At 47.3% G+C, this 14,262-nt stretch overlaps 1 protein-coding gene across 1 annotated transcript in view; it reads left to right on the top strand.

Moving 5' to 3' along the window:
• usp43a (ubiquitin specific peptidase 43a) overlaps window positions 1-3,003 on the top strand; it is a gene marked incomplete at both ends in the record, with an annotated part of 58,484 nt that extends 55,481 nt beyond the window's left edge. Inside the window, 4 exons of the mRNA XM_084441421.1 lie at window positions 49-207; window positions 1,139-1,306; window positions 1,511-1,905; window positions 2,212-3,003. Coding sequence (XP_084297547.1) covers window positions 49-207; window positions 1,139-1,306; window positions 1,511-1,905; window positions 2,212-3,003 — 1,514 coding nt within the window. The remainder of the gene's footprint in view (window positions 1-48; window positions 208-1,138; window positions 1,307-1,510; window positions 1,906-2,211) is intronic.
• Between the last annotated feature and the right edge of the window lie 11,259 nt (window positions 3,004-14,262).

The raw sequence follows: 14,262 nt of genomic DNA, 5'->3' as shown, positions 1-14,262 counted from the left end.
GAGGGCAAAGCTGATGGCGTCTCTCTTCCGCGCGTCTCTCTCCCCCAGCGTACTGCCGGAACTCGGTGGACGGGCTGTGGTACAGCTACGACGACAGCAGCGTGGACCTGGTGCCGGAGGAGGAGGTGTGCACGCGCGGCGCCTACATCCTGTTCTACCAGCGGAGGAACGTCATCCCGCCCTGGTCCGCCAGCTCGTCCGTACGAGGTACCGCCGTCTTACCGCGCCCGTTCTCCGGTTCCCTCAGTCAGAACGCGCCGCGTCATGTCGCCGCCGCGGGTAACCGCAGGCTCTCCATCCACCTCTCCCTTTCTTCCTCTCTCCCTCTGTCTCTCCATCCCTCTCTCCCTCTCTCCCTCCATCCCCCTCTCCCTCTCTCCCTCCATCCCCCTCTCCCTCCCTCTGTCTCGTTAGATTCGTTAGATTCATCCAACTCTCCCACCATCCATTACTCACACATCCACTCACTACGCTACTGACATCCCTGAGACTCACACATCCACTCACCACACTACAGACATCCCTGAGACTCACACATCCACTCACCACACTACAGACATCCCTGAGACTCACACATCCACTCACCACACTACAGACATCCCTGAGACTCACACATCCACTCACCACACTACAGACATCTCTGATACTCACACATCCACTCACTACACTACTGACATCTCTGATACTCACACATCCACTCACTACACTACTGACATCTCTGATACTCACACATCCACTCACCACACTACTGACCTCTGATACTCACACATCCACTCACCACACTACTGAGACCACTGATGCTTCACACCCCATATTTATGTCTTTTGTTGTTGTTTAGTGTCCAACTTGTATTAAATATTAATTATGGTTTGGGCCCTTTTTGTTGCGACTTGTACGAGCTGGGTCGTAACATCTTGTTTCTCCCTCCCTCTCTCTCTCCCTCCCTCTCTCTCTCCCACCATCCCTCTCTCCCTCCCTCCCTCCCTCCCTCCCTCTCTCTCTCCATCCCTTCCTCTCTCTCTCCATCCCTCTCCCTCCCTCCCTCCCTCCCTCCACCCCTCCCTCTCTCTCTCCCTCCCTCTCTCCCTCCATCCCTCCCTCTCTCCCTCCTCCCGTCCCCCCCCCCCTCTCTCTCCAGGCTCCACCAGCTCCTCCGTGTCGGACCACTGGCTGATCCGCCTGGCGGGGGACAGCAAGCGCTGCAGCCTGGTGTCGCGCTCCTCCACCACCTGCCCCTCCGCCTCCCTCCCCAGCTCCCCTGAGTCCCCCGTCTTCCTGGACGACCCCCCTCCCAGGGAGGAGAGAGGTGAGGGGGGGGCTACATGCGCTCTAAGACTAATTCACGCCTCTGTTCAATGGCAGCAGCGATGATTAATAAAATCGCAACAGAATGTTTACTCTATCAATATATAGTTCTATATAAGCTTATGTTGAGTCCTAGGAAGGTAGGCCGCGTCTGTTTTAGGTGTGAGTTTTGACGGCGCCGGTGTCCTCTCGTGGTCTCTGCCAGGCGGTTTCGACGCCAGGCCGTTCGTGCGGGGCCTCCAGGGGCGGAGCGCGAGCATGCGGACCCCCGCCAAGACCAGGGAGGCCCTCAGCAAGGTCCTGCCGCTGCGCTGGTCCTTCGGTGCCAAGGACCGCCGGAAGCCCTCCGCCGCCCTGCCCCCCAAGCCCGCCGCCGCCGCCCCCACCCTCACCGCCGCCCCCGCGGAGCTGGTGGAGTACTTGGAGTCGGGGCGACGCCCCCGCTGCACCAAGGACTCCATCATCTCGCTGATGACGGCGCCCCCCGGTGGGAAGGAGGCCCCCGACGGCCAGCAGGGCCAGGGGGCGGGGCCGAGCTCCTCCAGTATGGGTGGTCTCAGCTGCGTGGGCCGGACGGGGGAGGCGCCAGACTCTCCACAGGTAGAAATAAACCATGCATCCTATAAGTGTATTTGTGTTCTATCATATTATATCCCAGAGAGAGAGAGATTGGGAGAGAGAGAGGGAGAGAGAGAGAGGGAGAGCGAGAGAGAGAGAAAGAGAGAGAGAGGGAGAGAGAGAGAGAGGGAGAGAAAGAGAGAGAGATGCTTTAATGATCCCTCTAGGGGGAAATTTGGCAAAATAGACTGGCATTTGATGCTAAACTAGCATCCTCTTTTTTATTGTTAAATGTCCATCCGCATACTATATGAGTCGCTGAAAGCACCCCCTTCCCCCCCCCCGCAGGTCCCAGAGGGCCAGAGGAGAGCGGCGGACCGGACGGGCAGCCTGCGACGCGGCAGCAAAGGGGCCCCGCCCAGGGAGGAGGGGGCCGGTCTAGCCGCCAGCAGCGGCGCCGGCACCCCGGCGCGGAGGGGCAACCCCAGGAAGGCCAAGCAGCAGGACCAGGCCAAGCCCTCCCCGCACCAGGAGGCCCAGCCCGGGAGGGGCCCCGGGGCCGGCGCCCCCCAGAGGGGGAAGGGGGAGAAATCCAGCCCCCAGGCCGCGGGGCCCCCCGAGGGGGACAAGCCCAGGAAGGGCGGGGAGGAGGCCAAGGGCCACGAGGGGCTGCTGTCGTTCCTCAAGGGGAACTTCCGGAAGAAGGACCGGGAGAAGGATGCGCGGAGGCCTCGGGAGGCGGAGCCGGGGAGAGGCGGGGAAAGCGGCGGGGGTGGCGGCGGCTCCTCCAGGCTCTCCCTGTCCAACGGAGCGCCGGGCGGCGGGACGGCGGCGGAGGGGAAGCCCAACGGCCGCCCCCACCACGGGGGCGCGGCCCGTCTCGGGGACGAGCTGGTCAACGGGAAGGCGGGGCGGGGCCCCGTCGACATCAAGCGCTCCCAGAGCTCGTCCAGCATCCCCAGCAAGGCGGAGCAGAGCGTGCGCAGGACCGCCTCCCTGCATCGCAACGGCCTGGCGGCCGCCGTCCCGGCCTCGCGGAGCTTGACGACGGACAAGCCGTCCTACGGCACCCTGCAGAGGACAAAATACAGCACCACCTCGCTGGGGCGCAAGAGGACAGTCCCCGAGTCCAGCTTCTGACATGAACGCACACACGTCGATACGCACTGGGGCACAAGCTAACACAATCATATGTAGACACTAGCGCACACAATCGCAAGCTAACACAATCGCACGCACGTAAGCACACATACACACACACACACACACACAGCCACCCTGATAAAAGCAATAGAATCATAGAGCTCAGCAAGAAGGAAAGCCCTTCAAACTTATAGAAACACATGAAATATATGAAGTGACGCCACCTGGTGTTGGGGAGGAGTGCGGTGCAAGTGAAGGAGACTGACAATTGCGAGGATAACAGAGAAACTGGGACATACTGTCAGTGTATCCAACATCGATATGAATTAGTACTTGTGTTTTTATTTTGTTGATATTGTTATTTTTTTATTGTGACTGTCAACAAGTGCCTGAGTAAAACCAATATGCCGTTTTAGACCAATGAGTTAGTAGATCAGCCGTTCAGCACTGAAAGCACACATCTTATCGACACAGACATACAGGCACACACACTCACACACAGACATAAACGCACACACACTCACACACACAGACATACAGGCACACACACTCACACACAGACATAAACGCACACACACTCACACACACAGACATACAGGCACACACACTCACACAGAGACATACAAGCACACACTCACACACACAGACATACACGCACACACACACACTCACACACATACACGCACACACACTCACACACAGACATACACGCACACACACTCACACACACATACACGCACACACACTCACACACACAGACATACACGCACACACACTCACACACACAGACATACACGCACACACACTTTTCCTAATCACTACACGGGTCTTAAAATGTGGTTAATTTAACGATGAATCATTGGGTGGGTTAAGTAGATGAGCGCTCAGTCAGCGATCAGTGATCAGAATTCACTTAACGGGTTGCTCAGTTACACTCAGACTGATCTGCTCAGAGCACAAGTGAGCAGTTTTGAACTATGATCTGTTTGAGCCAAACACCACGTCGTAATCATCATCACCTGAGCAAAAAAAAACAAGGGGCGCGTTTTGGCTTGGGAATCGTTGGGATGCTGCTGCAGGTGAAAAGTTCTCATCTCCTAGCAACGCAGCGCTCGGTTAGAGCAGACCGTTAAGTGGTTTTAAAAACCGCTCAGCGCTCAGAGTGAGCACTCGCTCACTGAACACTCAGCTACTTAACGCACCCATTAATCGCTTGTTCTGTTTGAGTTTCTTTCAGCAATTATGGCCACTACAGAGAACACTGTCGCAATTTAATTTCTTTGTAAAGCCACTTTCAAAGCACCACCATAGAAACTATCTCTGCCTTGGCCTCTTACTGTACATACATTTACACAAAACCTACATAAAACATGAGATCTTCAAGAGTCTATTCATACACAGACTTGGATCGAACTGTGAATGATTATAATCAGTTGTATGTGTGCGTGATTGCACTGCAACCTGGCTGCTAGATACGTCACCCGTGATTCATGCAAATCATAGATTATAGAGATTAAAGTTATGATGTCGTTGCACTTTGTGTCCCACAGTGGATGCAGTAGAGACCACCCCTACTCCACCCCTCTAGCTAATAGAAGAATCTTCAATAGAATTATCTTGGGGTATTAGTATGCTGTTGTTGTCAAGTGTATGTTTTTAACCAAATCCAGATGTATTGTAGATTTACGATAGTACATGTGGGTGTAATGTTTTGAATTCAGATTGTTCCCTGCCTTTTTTCCTCAAAATGTGCATTATTGTCAAATCGACTATTCCAGACAATTGATTGAATCTAACTAATGAAGAATGAAGACGCAGTGAGACTGATACCAGAGGGAGGAGCCGTGGAGACGTTCTCTTCCTCTTTCATACCAGTTCAGTATACAGTAACTCCACATCATTATCATCCTGGCTCCTATCCTCAGAACACACTCAAAGACCCTGAACACTCAGAACCCCTGAACACTCAGAAAACCTGAACACTGAACTATCTCCAACTCAGAAACCCTGAACACTCAGAAAACCTGAACACTCAGAAAACCTGAACACTGAACTATCGCTGGTGTGAGTGTTCTCTGTTGACGCAGCGCCACATACGACTTGTTAGTACGGCGTATTGAGAAGTCATAGATGAGAGATACAACTCAATCCGCCATCATACAAGTTGAATTACACACATATGCATGCAAGCACATAGTACACCTCCCCTTCCACACACACACACACACACACTCACCAATCAAATTGCCTGACCCCGTTCTGAACAAGCAATAACTGGAATGTCGTCACCTTGCGTGTGTCTGTTTTGCACATTTTCTGAAATGCTGTTTATACTGTATGGTGAGTTCACGTGAAAGATTGGATGTAAGAGATGGAGATATTATATATGGAGATATTCCAGCTGGGTTCACCATACGAGGGTTAGACGTGGTAGTAAAAACCATGTGGCCACTTTCCAACCGAGCGCGTATTAACAGAAATGCTTTGTTAGTATTGCCAGTTTCACTTGCAATGTGTTGAGGACCAAGCACACCAAAGCATTGATATCATACAGGACAACTAGAATACTTCACATATAGATTGAATAACATGTGCAAACTAGTCTGGTATCATAGACCTTATGATAGATTCCAACCCACAGCTTTGGAGTTGAGCAGGACAGTAGGGGACCACTGCTCGGATTCACAGTCATTTAATGGAAGTTAAATATTAACTGTTTGTTAATGAAAGTTGAGTAGTTTGGTCTTTGCAGTCTAATAGGATGATGGAGAAAGTTTGGTTTGTCACCAGCGGCAGTTTGATATGGCATAGTTGCGCTTGGTCGTCAGAACTGGTTCAAAAAGACACCATGTCTATCATGTAGGAGAAAAAAAAGGATTGTGGTTTAGATGAGACACAAAGTCTGTATCTGTTCATGAAGATTGTTTTCTAATAAAAAAAAAATCTTTATCAGCTTAATCTAGATATGTGCACAATTATCTATATTGTACCTGTCACAAAGTTTACTGTACCAAATTGAGCACTTGTATTTAAAAAGAAAAAAAAAAAAAAGGTTATGAATGAAGGACGTGTTTCCAGTTCTTTTGTGAAATGTGGGATGATGTTTTTATATGCAACTTTTCTAATGTACATTTTATGAAGTCTTTGTAAATATCTGAATATATACATAGCTATATATGTACAAAGGGAGAAGTAGAGGCCTAGATAAAATGGTAATTAAATGAACTATTGGGTAACTAAGTGTGACGCACAACTATCCTGTTTAACTGTTCTCTGCTCAGTACGAAGGGTGAGGCCAATTATACCAGTAGCCTACTGTTAAACAACAAGGGTTTGTATTTACCTAATATCTCTTTAAACATGAATATTCCTTTTTATTTTTTAATACTACAAATAAAACACTGTTTATCACTATTCTGGGTTTTTGTGGACATTTGTATAATTGAATGGACTAACCAACTAATGCATTGTTGCAATTGCAGTAGTCTCAATACTCTCCTTTTGGCGATGTTGAGCTAGATCTTTTTATTTGATTTGTTTAAACAGTTTTGTACTCTCCACAAGCATTTGAAGGGCATATTCTTTAAGATTCTCTGTAGTGTAGATACAGTTTGCTCCCTTTGTTCCCTCTCGCCTTTTAAAAGATGCGTTTGATTCAGTGGGCTCTTTTATTCTTACTCTGGTCCATGCCTGTTTTAGTCTTGGAGTCTTTCCAGCCTTCTTTAAACATGCTATAGTGCAGCCACTAATCAAAAAGTCAAGTCTTGACCCAACTGTTCTCTCAAATTTTAGGCCCATCTCTAAATTGCCTTTTTTGTCCAAAGTACTGGAAAAGATTGTTTCCATTCAGTTGCACTCTTTTTTAGCGATGAATGATGTGTATGAGAAGTTACAGTCTGGTTTTAGAATTGCTCATAGCACTGAAACGGCTCTCTTAAGGATTTTTAATGATATTATTCTTACTGTCGACTCTGGGTTTGCTGCTATACTGGTTACACTAGATCAGACCGCAGCCTTTGACACTGTGGACCACAAGACCCTTCTTACCCGCCTTGAACAGTGTGCTGGCATTAAAGGTGCTGCTCTCATGTTTCTTCAGTCTTACCTGACTGATAGGAGCTTCTCTGTCCAGCTGGGTGAGTTCTCCTCTAGTGTGGCCCCCCTCACCTGCGGTGTCCCCCAAGGATCCATCTTAGGCCCTTTATTATTTTCTTTATATATGCTGCCCCTGGGTTCCATTCTACGGAAACACAATGTGTCTTTCCGCTGCTATGCTGACGATGTCCAACTGTACCTCCCCCTGAAATTGAACTGTAAGGATTCCTTTAAGCCTGTAACATCTGCGCTAAATGACATCACGACCTGGATGGACTTAAACTTCCTTAGTCTGAATGATGGGAACCGAGGTTATTTTGTTTGGTCATAAAGACAGCCATGTTAGCAACCTAGGGCCCCTCACTGCCAAGAATCGCTCTTTTATTAAAAGTCTTGGTGTCACTTTTGATACTGGTTTTAATTTTGAGCGACAAATCGGCTCTGTGGTTAAAGGCTCTTTTTTCCAGCTGAGGCTCTTATCCAAACTGAAACCGTACCTCTCTTCTAAGGACCTGGAGACAGTCATCCATGCTTTTATTTCGTCGAGATTTAACTACTGTAATGCCTTGTATGTGGGCCTTGACCAGCGGTCACTGAGGCGCCTGCAATTGGTCCAGAATGCTGCTGCGCGCCTCCTGACTGGAACCAAGAAGCGGGACCACATCACACCGGTGCTGGCCTCCCTCCACTGGCTTCCTGTTCGCTTCAGGATTGATTTTAAAATCTTAATGTTTATTTTTAAGGCTCTACATGGTTTGGCACCCCAATATCTGGCTGAACTGATTCAAGTTTGTGCGACATCTAGAACCCTGAGGTCCTCCTCCGAGACTCTTTTAACAGTCCCTAGATCGAGACTTAAGACCAAGGGTGACCAAGCTTTTGCGGTGGCTGGCCCAAAGCTCTGGAACAGCCTCCCTCCACACATTAGACACGCACAGAACCTAGGGCTCTTTAAGTCTCAGCTCAAAACACACTTGTTTTCACTGGCTTTTGAGGCCTGATAGCCTACAGTACATCCCTTGTCCTGTTTTGTGTCCTGTCCTTTTATTATTCTGTGATTATGTGCACTTTATTCTGTTTTTTTGTTTTAGTTTATTTTATATATTGTACAGCACTTTGGTGCAACTTCGGTTGATTTTAAATGTGCTTTATAAATAAAGTTGACCTTGGCCTTGAAAGCCCCACCTCCCACCTCCGCAGTGGAACAGGCGTGTTGTCCTTCACCAGGGGCCTCATTTATCATTGAGGTACGCCTTCTTCAGGCGTACGCCATTTCCCCCCCCCACAGCGCGATCTATCAAGCCGAAAGGGCGAAAATGTAGTCGCCTTTCTACGCGCTTTTGTAGGACACCTCTCAAGTAGCCGTACCGATTTACACGGTTTTCTACACCCTTTTTGAACGCAGGTGGTGCGTCGGTGAATTACAATGTTTGATGGAGAGAATAAGAGCGACAGTTTCTGAACGCACAATCATGTAGGCTAATAGCCCAATTCAGCACCAACATTGGCGATTTTATAGGTGGGGCAGGGGGGCAAGTGCCCCCCCTGATTGGACAGCCCAACTCTGCTCAGATTCTTAAAAAAACACAAAAAAAACACCTTTTTTTTTTTTTACTACTTAACACAATTATTAAATACATAATTGTGGTTTGTACCAGTTTGTGTTAGATCATCATTAATTTTAAAAGTGATCATCATTAATTTTAAAAGTGTATTTATTACTTAAACTAGGCTACCTTTAAAAATATATATATATTCATAATCCACTAATGGCACAACTCGTCCGTCGAAAAAAATTTGATCTGACTGTACTGCTCAGTGCTCAACAAGCTACAACTAGCCAACCTGCTCATAATGGCAAAAAGAGCTATAAAAACAATTTACCACTTCTTCATAAAATAAAATAAAATCTGGCAATGCTAATGAAGAAGCTACCACTCGAAATGACAGCGCAGCAGGTGCAATCGAATGCAGAAGTGCTCCAGAGGCTATCGAAGCTAACACTAGCACTAGCACTAGCAACATCACCATCGGCGAGGAAGCTAGCACCAGCAGGCAGTTGCAGTTTGATGTTGTGATGTTGGGTATGGCCTAGTGCTCGGTCATAAAGTCATATTGACATGCTCGTGGTGTCTAGATGAAGTTTGATGCGTTGTACATATTGAATTGTCATACGGATTTCTTATTAGCATACTGTTCACAACTGGTATTCTTTGTAAATAGATGGGACGAGACGGCAGAACAGTTTTTTTTTTTTCTCACGTCAAAATGTTGCCCCCCCTACTCTCAGAGGGTAAAATCGCCTATGAGCACCAACATATATCGCAATGCAAGATTAGACGTGTCCTCTAACCGGCTCATTAATGGTCCGATATGGATTTGTTCCCCAAACTGAACCTATGCGCTGTCCCAAACCTTTCCACGCTATATGTCACACACCTAATGCAGGCACTCCATCAAACGGCAATAATTGACCAATTAGATTGTCATTAATATGTGATCATGTGGACCTGTTTGCTGTTTGGTAAGCATATAAATGACAGTCCTCCTGTGCGTAATGCGAGCCTAAATGAATCCGGCGCTACTCGGCCTACTGGCCGAGATAGAACTCCAAAGAGGTGACGGCGATGGCGACTGCACCCACATAAGGGCACCATCAGTGAATGAATACGTCTATGTGAATCGCAAAAATGTGCACACTATAAATACCCAAATCATATGTGACGCCGACATGCTCATCACAAGTGTAGTGGCACGGTGGCCTGGCTCCACGCATGACTCATTCATCCTGGCGCACAGCAGGGTAGGGCGAGACTGGAGGCAGGCGCTGCGCGTGACGGCTGGCTTGTTGGTGTGTGCATAGTGTGGAAGGTATTTTTTAAAGTGCTTTTATAGTTGTTTAAACACAAGGCCTGCCTTTTTAGGCCTAGTTAAGCTTCAATACTGCTGTACACTCTGTACTTTTCCAGAATACAGTACGCATGAAAAGTTGTTATTATCTGTGTTCCAGTAGCAGATAAGTTGACTGCCAAGGACACCTCACAATGAAAAGCCTGTCTGTGTTGCAGTAAGATGTAACTAACAGAACACCCTAATCACATCGGCTGAATGGAAAACGAAAGTAGTTAGCTCATAGGACTAGCATTAGATAAAGGTTTCAACCAATCAGGTACTCACACATGTAGTCATGCGCCAATGTATTGTGTGGAATAGTATATACAGAACATCCCGACACTAGTCGGCGCGCTTGCACAGATACCCCTTGTGTCTCTGTGTAACCGTCCCTTTGCTGCAATTGTAAGGTAATAAAGTATGTTTCTTTTACTCTACTCTGTTGTATTTCTCGTCCTCATTTGACAAGGTTGTGTGATTGTGTTGGTCCTTGGGAGGAGAACCCTGTGGTAGGCTACTGGTGAATTCAATCTGAAGTGTTATAATAGTACTTTGTGAGTGTCCAAATGTCATAGGTCAACCGAGTCCAGCCACCACATTTCACTGGTGTCCAGAAGTGGGATTCCAGCTGATCTGCCCGTCTGAGTGAGCCTCCGTTGGACTGATCACCCTTCACGCATCCACTTCATAGCCAAGCCGTCGACGGACGAGGTTGGAAGGCGGACGCAGGTCGCTCAGGGGGGCAGGGAGGCCTGGAATCCCTCCCTAAAAAGGACAACCAACACACCAACTGGAGGTTGCTTTTCTGACATTTTAAGTAAGTTCCAAACGTACACCAATTGTTCACAGAGTTAAAAATTCCTTTTTAATGAGAGTATATACCTAGGGCTACGCTTGACGTACGGCATAGGATATAAGAGATTAAAAAGGTCCACATATACACATTGGTTGCCACGGTGAGGTTTTAATGCTAGCTACATTATAACTACATAGTCCGTCCATAGACCAAGAATTCCCACACCTAAACACCGGTTAGGCTCACAGAGAAGTGCTGCGCCCGTGTTTAACATTTTAGTTGTTGAAGAATTATTCTTTTGGTTGGTGTTTTCAATTTCATTGACTGTGTGAAGTGTTTTATCCGAGCGGTGCGAAATAGAACCATAACGACTCCGATATTAAACAGTGTTGCTGTTCCACATAAAGTACGTTCCCCATTCTGATTAAAGGTACCATTCTACTACTACTGTTCTACTACTATTACTATTACTATTACTACTACTATTCAAGAAGTTGTGATTGAAGTGACTGTTGTGTTGTGTGCGTTAGAGACATTGCCTTACAATTGCAGCAAAGGCAATTATACATATTTGTAACATTACACATATTACTGTCATGTTGCTCACGGACGTGGTCACGTGAGCAAAAGGGAGGATTAGTCAGATCCTTACCCCATCCTGGTACTGCCCAGGCATCACAAAAAAAAAAAAAAAAATTCTAAGTGTTCTCTCAATTGACCAAATGATCAGGAACAATGCAACCAGCCCACCTCCAGCACCAGAACGAGCCAACATCCATGTCGACGCCCACAACCCCAACTGCACGGTAACCTATCGGAATGTCACACACAATGTAACCTGTCCTTGGGGAGCTATAACCACTCCTAAGAGCATGCTGGCGTATGGGTGGGTCTGTGGAGAAAGACACAGATACACCCTAGGACCAGCAGGAACCTAGAGGGGAAGACATCCCAGAGGAAACCACCAGAGACTTCCCATCGTGTGAGCCAGAGTCACCAACAAAGGGGGGACCCGACACCCCACAAACTGACATTCCTTCTGTTCCCAGTCTTTCCCCTGTCAAGGAAGAACAACCAGTCCCAGAGCCCGCGGACCCAGAGGTCCCAGAAGAGGAGGACCCGACCCCACCACTTAGGAGACCCCAGAGAGAGCGAAGGCCACCCGCCCACCTAGCCCAATATGAATGGACGTAAGCACCGCCAGGGAAGGTGGAGTATGCAAAATGTTAGGCATAAGTTGTTGTTTCTTTATCCCAGACGCCAAAGACAATGTCCCTAACTATCTCAAACATAGCGCCACCATGATTGAACAAGTATTGAGCCAGACCGCCCCCACCGGAGGAGACCTACATTGGCTGACCGAGTTCTTCTCTGGCTGGGCGGGGAAAGCAGTCTACATGATCGTGAGTGTCCTGATTCTAATTGGAATACTAGTGTTCTGTGGCATCCCTATCTGCAAGTGTTTCATCACCAAAGCAACCAGAGCCACCCTGGGAGGAGACGCCACCGAGATGGTCCTGCTGCAGGATGAAGAAGCCTCCCTGTCCCCAGCCCAGCAGAAGGCTTGGGACCTCCAGAAATACCATGAGGCTAACCCTGGAGTGATCCACCAGTAACAGGCAAGATCTGAACATACACATACACTTCCAGACACTGATAACTGACATACACCCCACACGGGGACCTCCTAACTCGGGTAGACACGAGAGCCGTGGCCCCTGCTAGTCGAGCTACAAACACCTCCCTACAGTGACAGACCAGCTGGCAGTCACCTAAAGGTTGAGCACCGGAGAGGACTCTTGGAGTCCTGAAGACCAAACCACCAAGAAGCTGAGCAACTGACCAATAGGGTCAACCCAAAAGCAATATACTGTTGTAAATTTCACTATTAAAGACTCATGCCATTCCTGACATTTTAAACTGTTGTTTTATGATTGTACTAGTTACAGTACAGTAACTATGTTCTATTATGTTTTATACTCTGTTTTAAAGTCACTGGGCTATTTAGATGTGTTTTCAAGTACTCTGTTATTCCCCATTCTGATATCTTAGCTTAGCATCATTCACCAGTAATGTTAACAGTAGAGTGATCCATATTATGGATCAAAGGGGGGAAATGTGGAAGGTATTTTTTAAAGTGCTTTTATAGTTGTTTAAACACAAGGCCTGCCTTTTTAGGCCTAGTTAAGCTTCAATACTGCTGTACACTCTGTACTTTTCCAGAATACAGTACGCATGAAAAGTTGTTATTATCTGTGTTCCAGTAGCAGATAAGTTGACTGCCAAGGACACCTCACAATGAAAAGCCTGTCTGTGTTGCAGTAAGATGTAACTAACAGAACACCCTAATCACATCGGCTGAATGGAAAACGAAAGTAGTTAGCTCATAGGACTAGCATTAGATAAAGGTTTCAACCAATCAGGTACTCACACATGTAGTCATGCGCCAATGTATTGTGTGGAATAGTATATACAGAACATCCCGACACTAGTCGGCGCGCTTGCACAGATACCCCTTGTGTCTCTGTGTAACCGTCCCTTTGCTGCAATTGTAAGGTAATAAAGTATGTTTCTTTTACTCTACTCTGTTGTATTTCTCGTCCTCATTTGACAAGGTTGGGTGATTGTGTTGGTCCTTGGGAGGAGAACCCTGTGGTAGGTACTGGTGAATTCAATCTGAAGTGTTATAATAGTACTTTGTGAGTGTCCAAATGTCATAGGTCAACCGAGTCCAGCCACCACAATAGCCAAGATACATATTCTTTGTCTTTTGTACTTTAATCTTTATTAGCATTTTCCATCCATACAACGACAATACAATAAAACATAAAAACTTACAATAACAGCTTATGGGTACTTCCATCCATGCAGCTTTTTTTCCTTACTCAAATATGACAATTTTAATATTAGTGGTATCATCACACTTCCTTCTATAATCCATCCATTTCCTATCTCCCTTCAAACTTTCCTTCCTGCATCCTCAATGCATAAATAAATCTCATAAATCTCCTCCACAACACCCACCACTGCTCCTTGGTTGGGGGTTCCACCTTATACCAAGCCCTCATTATTGTCTTTTTACTAGCAACCAATAGTACTTTCACTAGGTATCTGTCCCCTCCTTGTACATCAGTCTGTTATGTTTGCCAAGATGTATATTCAAAGCTGATAAGAATGAGAACCAGTCAAGACCCCACCACAAAATGAGGACCCAAGCCCTCAGCCCCCTCCCCGTCATGAGGTTTACCAGCGGGGCCAAAGGGCCCACACTGAGGTCATGCGCCAGCTATGAAGACACAAACAAGTAAGGTTCACATTTCTACCATTTTATTGTCTGTTGGTGGGTGACTGTGTGAGGTGTGTGAGTGCGTTTGTGAGTGAATGTGTGAGGTCCGTGAGTGTGGTAGTGAGTGACTGTGTGAGGTCCTTGAGTGTGGTAGTGAGTGACTGTGTGAGGTCCGTGAGTGTGGTAG

This window comes from Borostomias antarcticus (assembly GCF_949987555.1).
Source record: "Borostomias antarcticus genome assembly, chromosome: 7".
Lineage (NCBI taxonomy): Eukaryota > Metazoa > Chordata > Actinopteri > Stomiiformes > Stomiidae > Borostomias > Borostomias antarcticus.
This window is presented reverse-complemented; position numbering and strand designations above follow the sequence as displayed.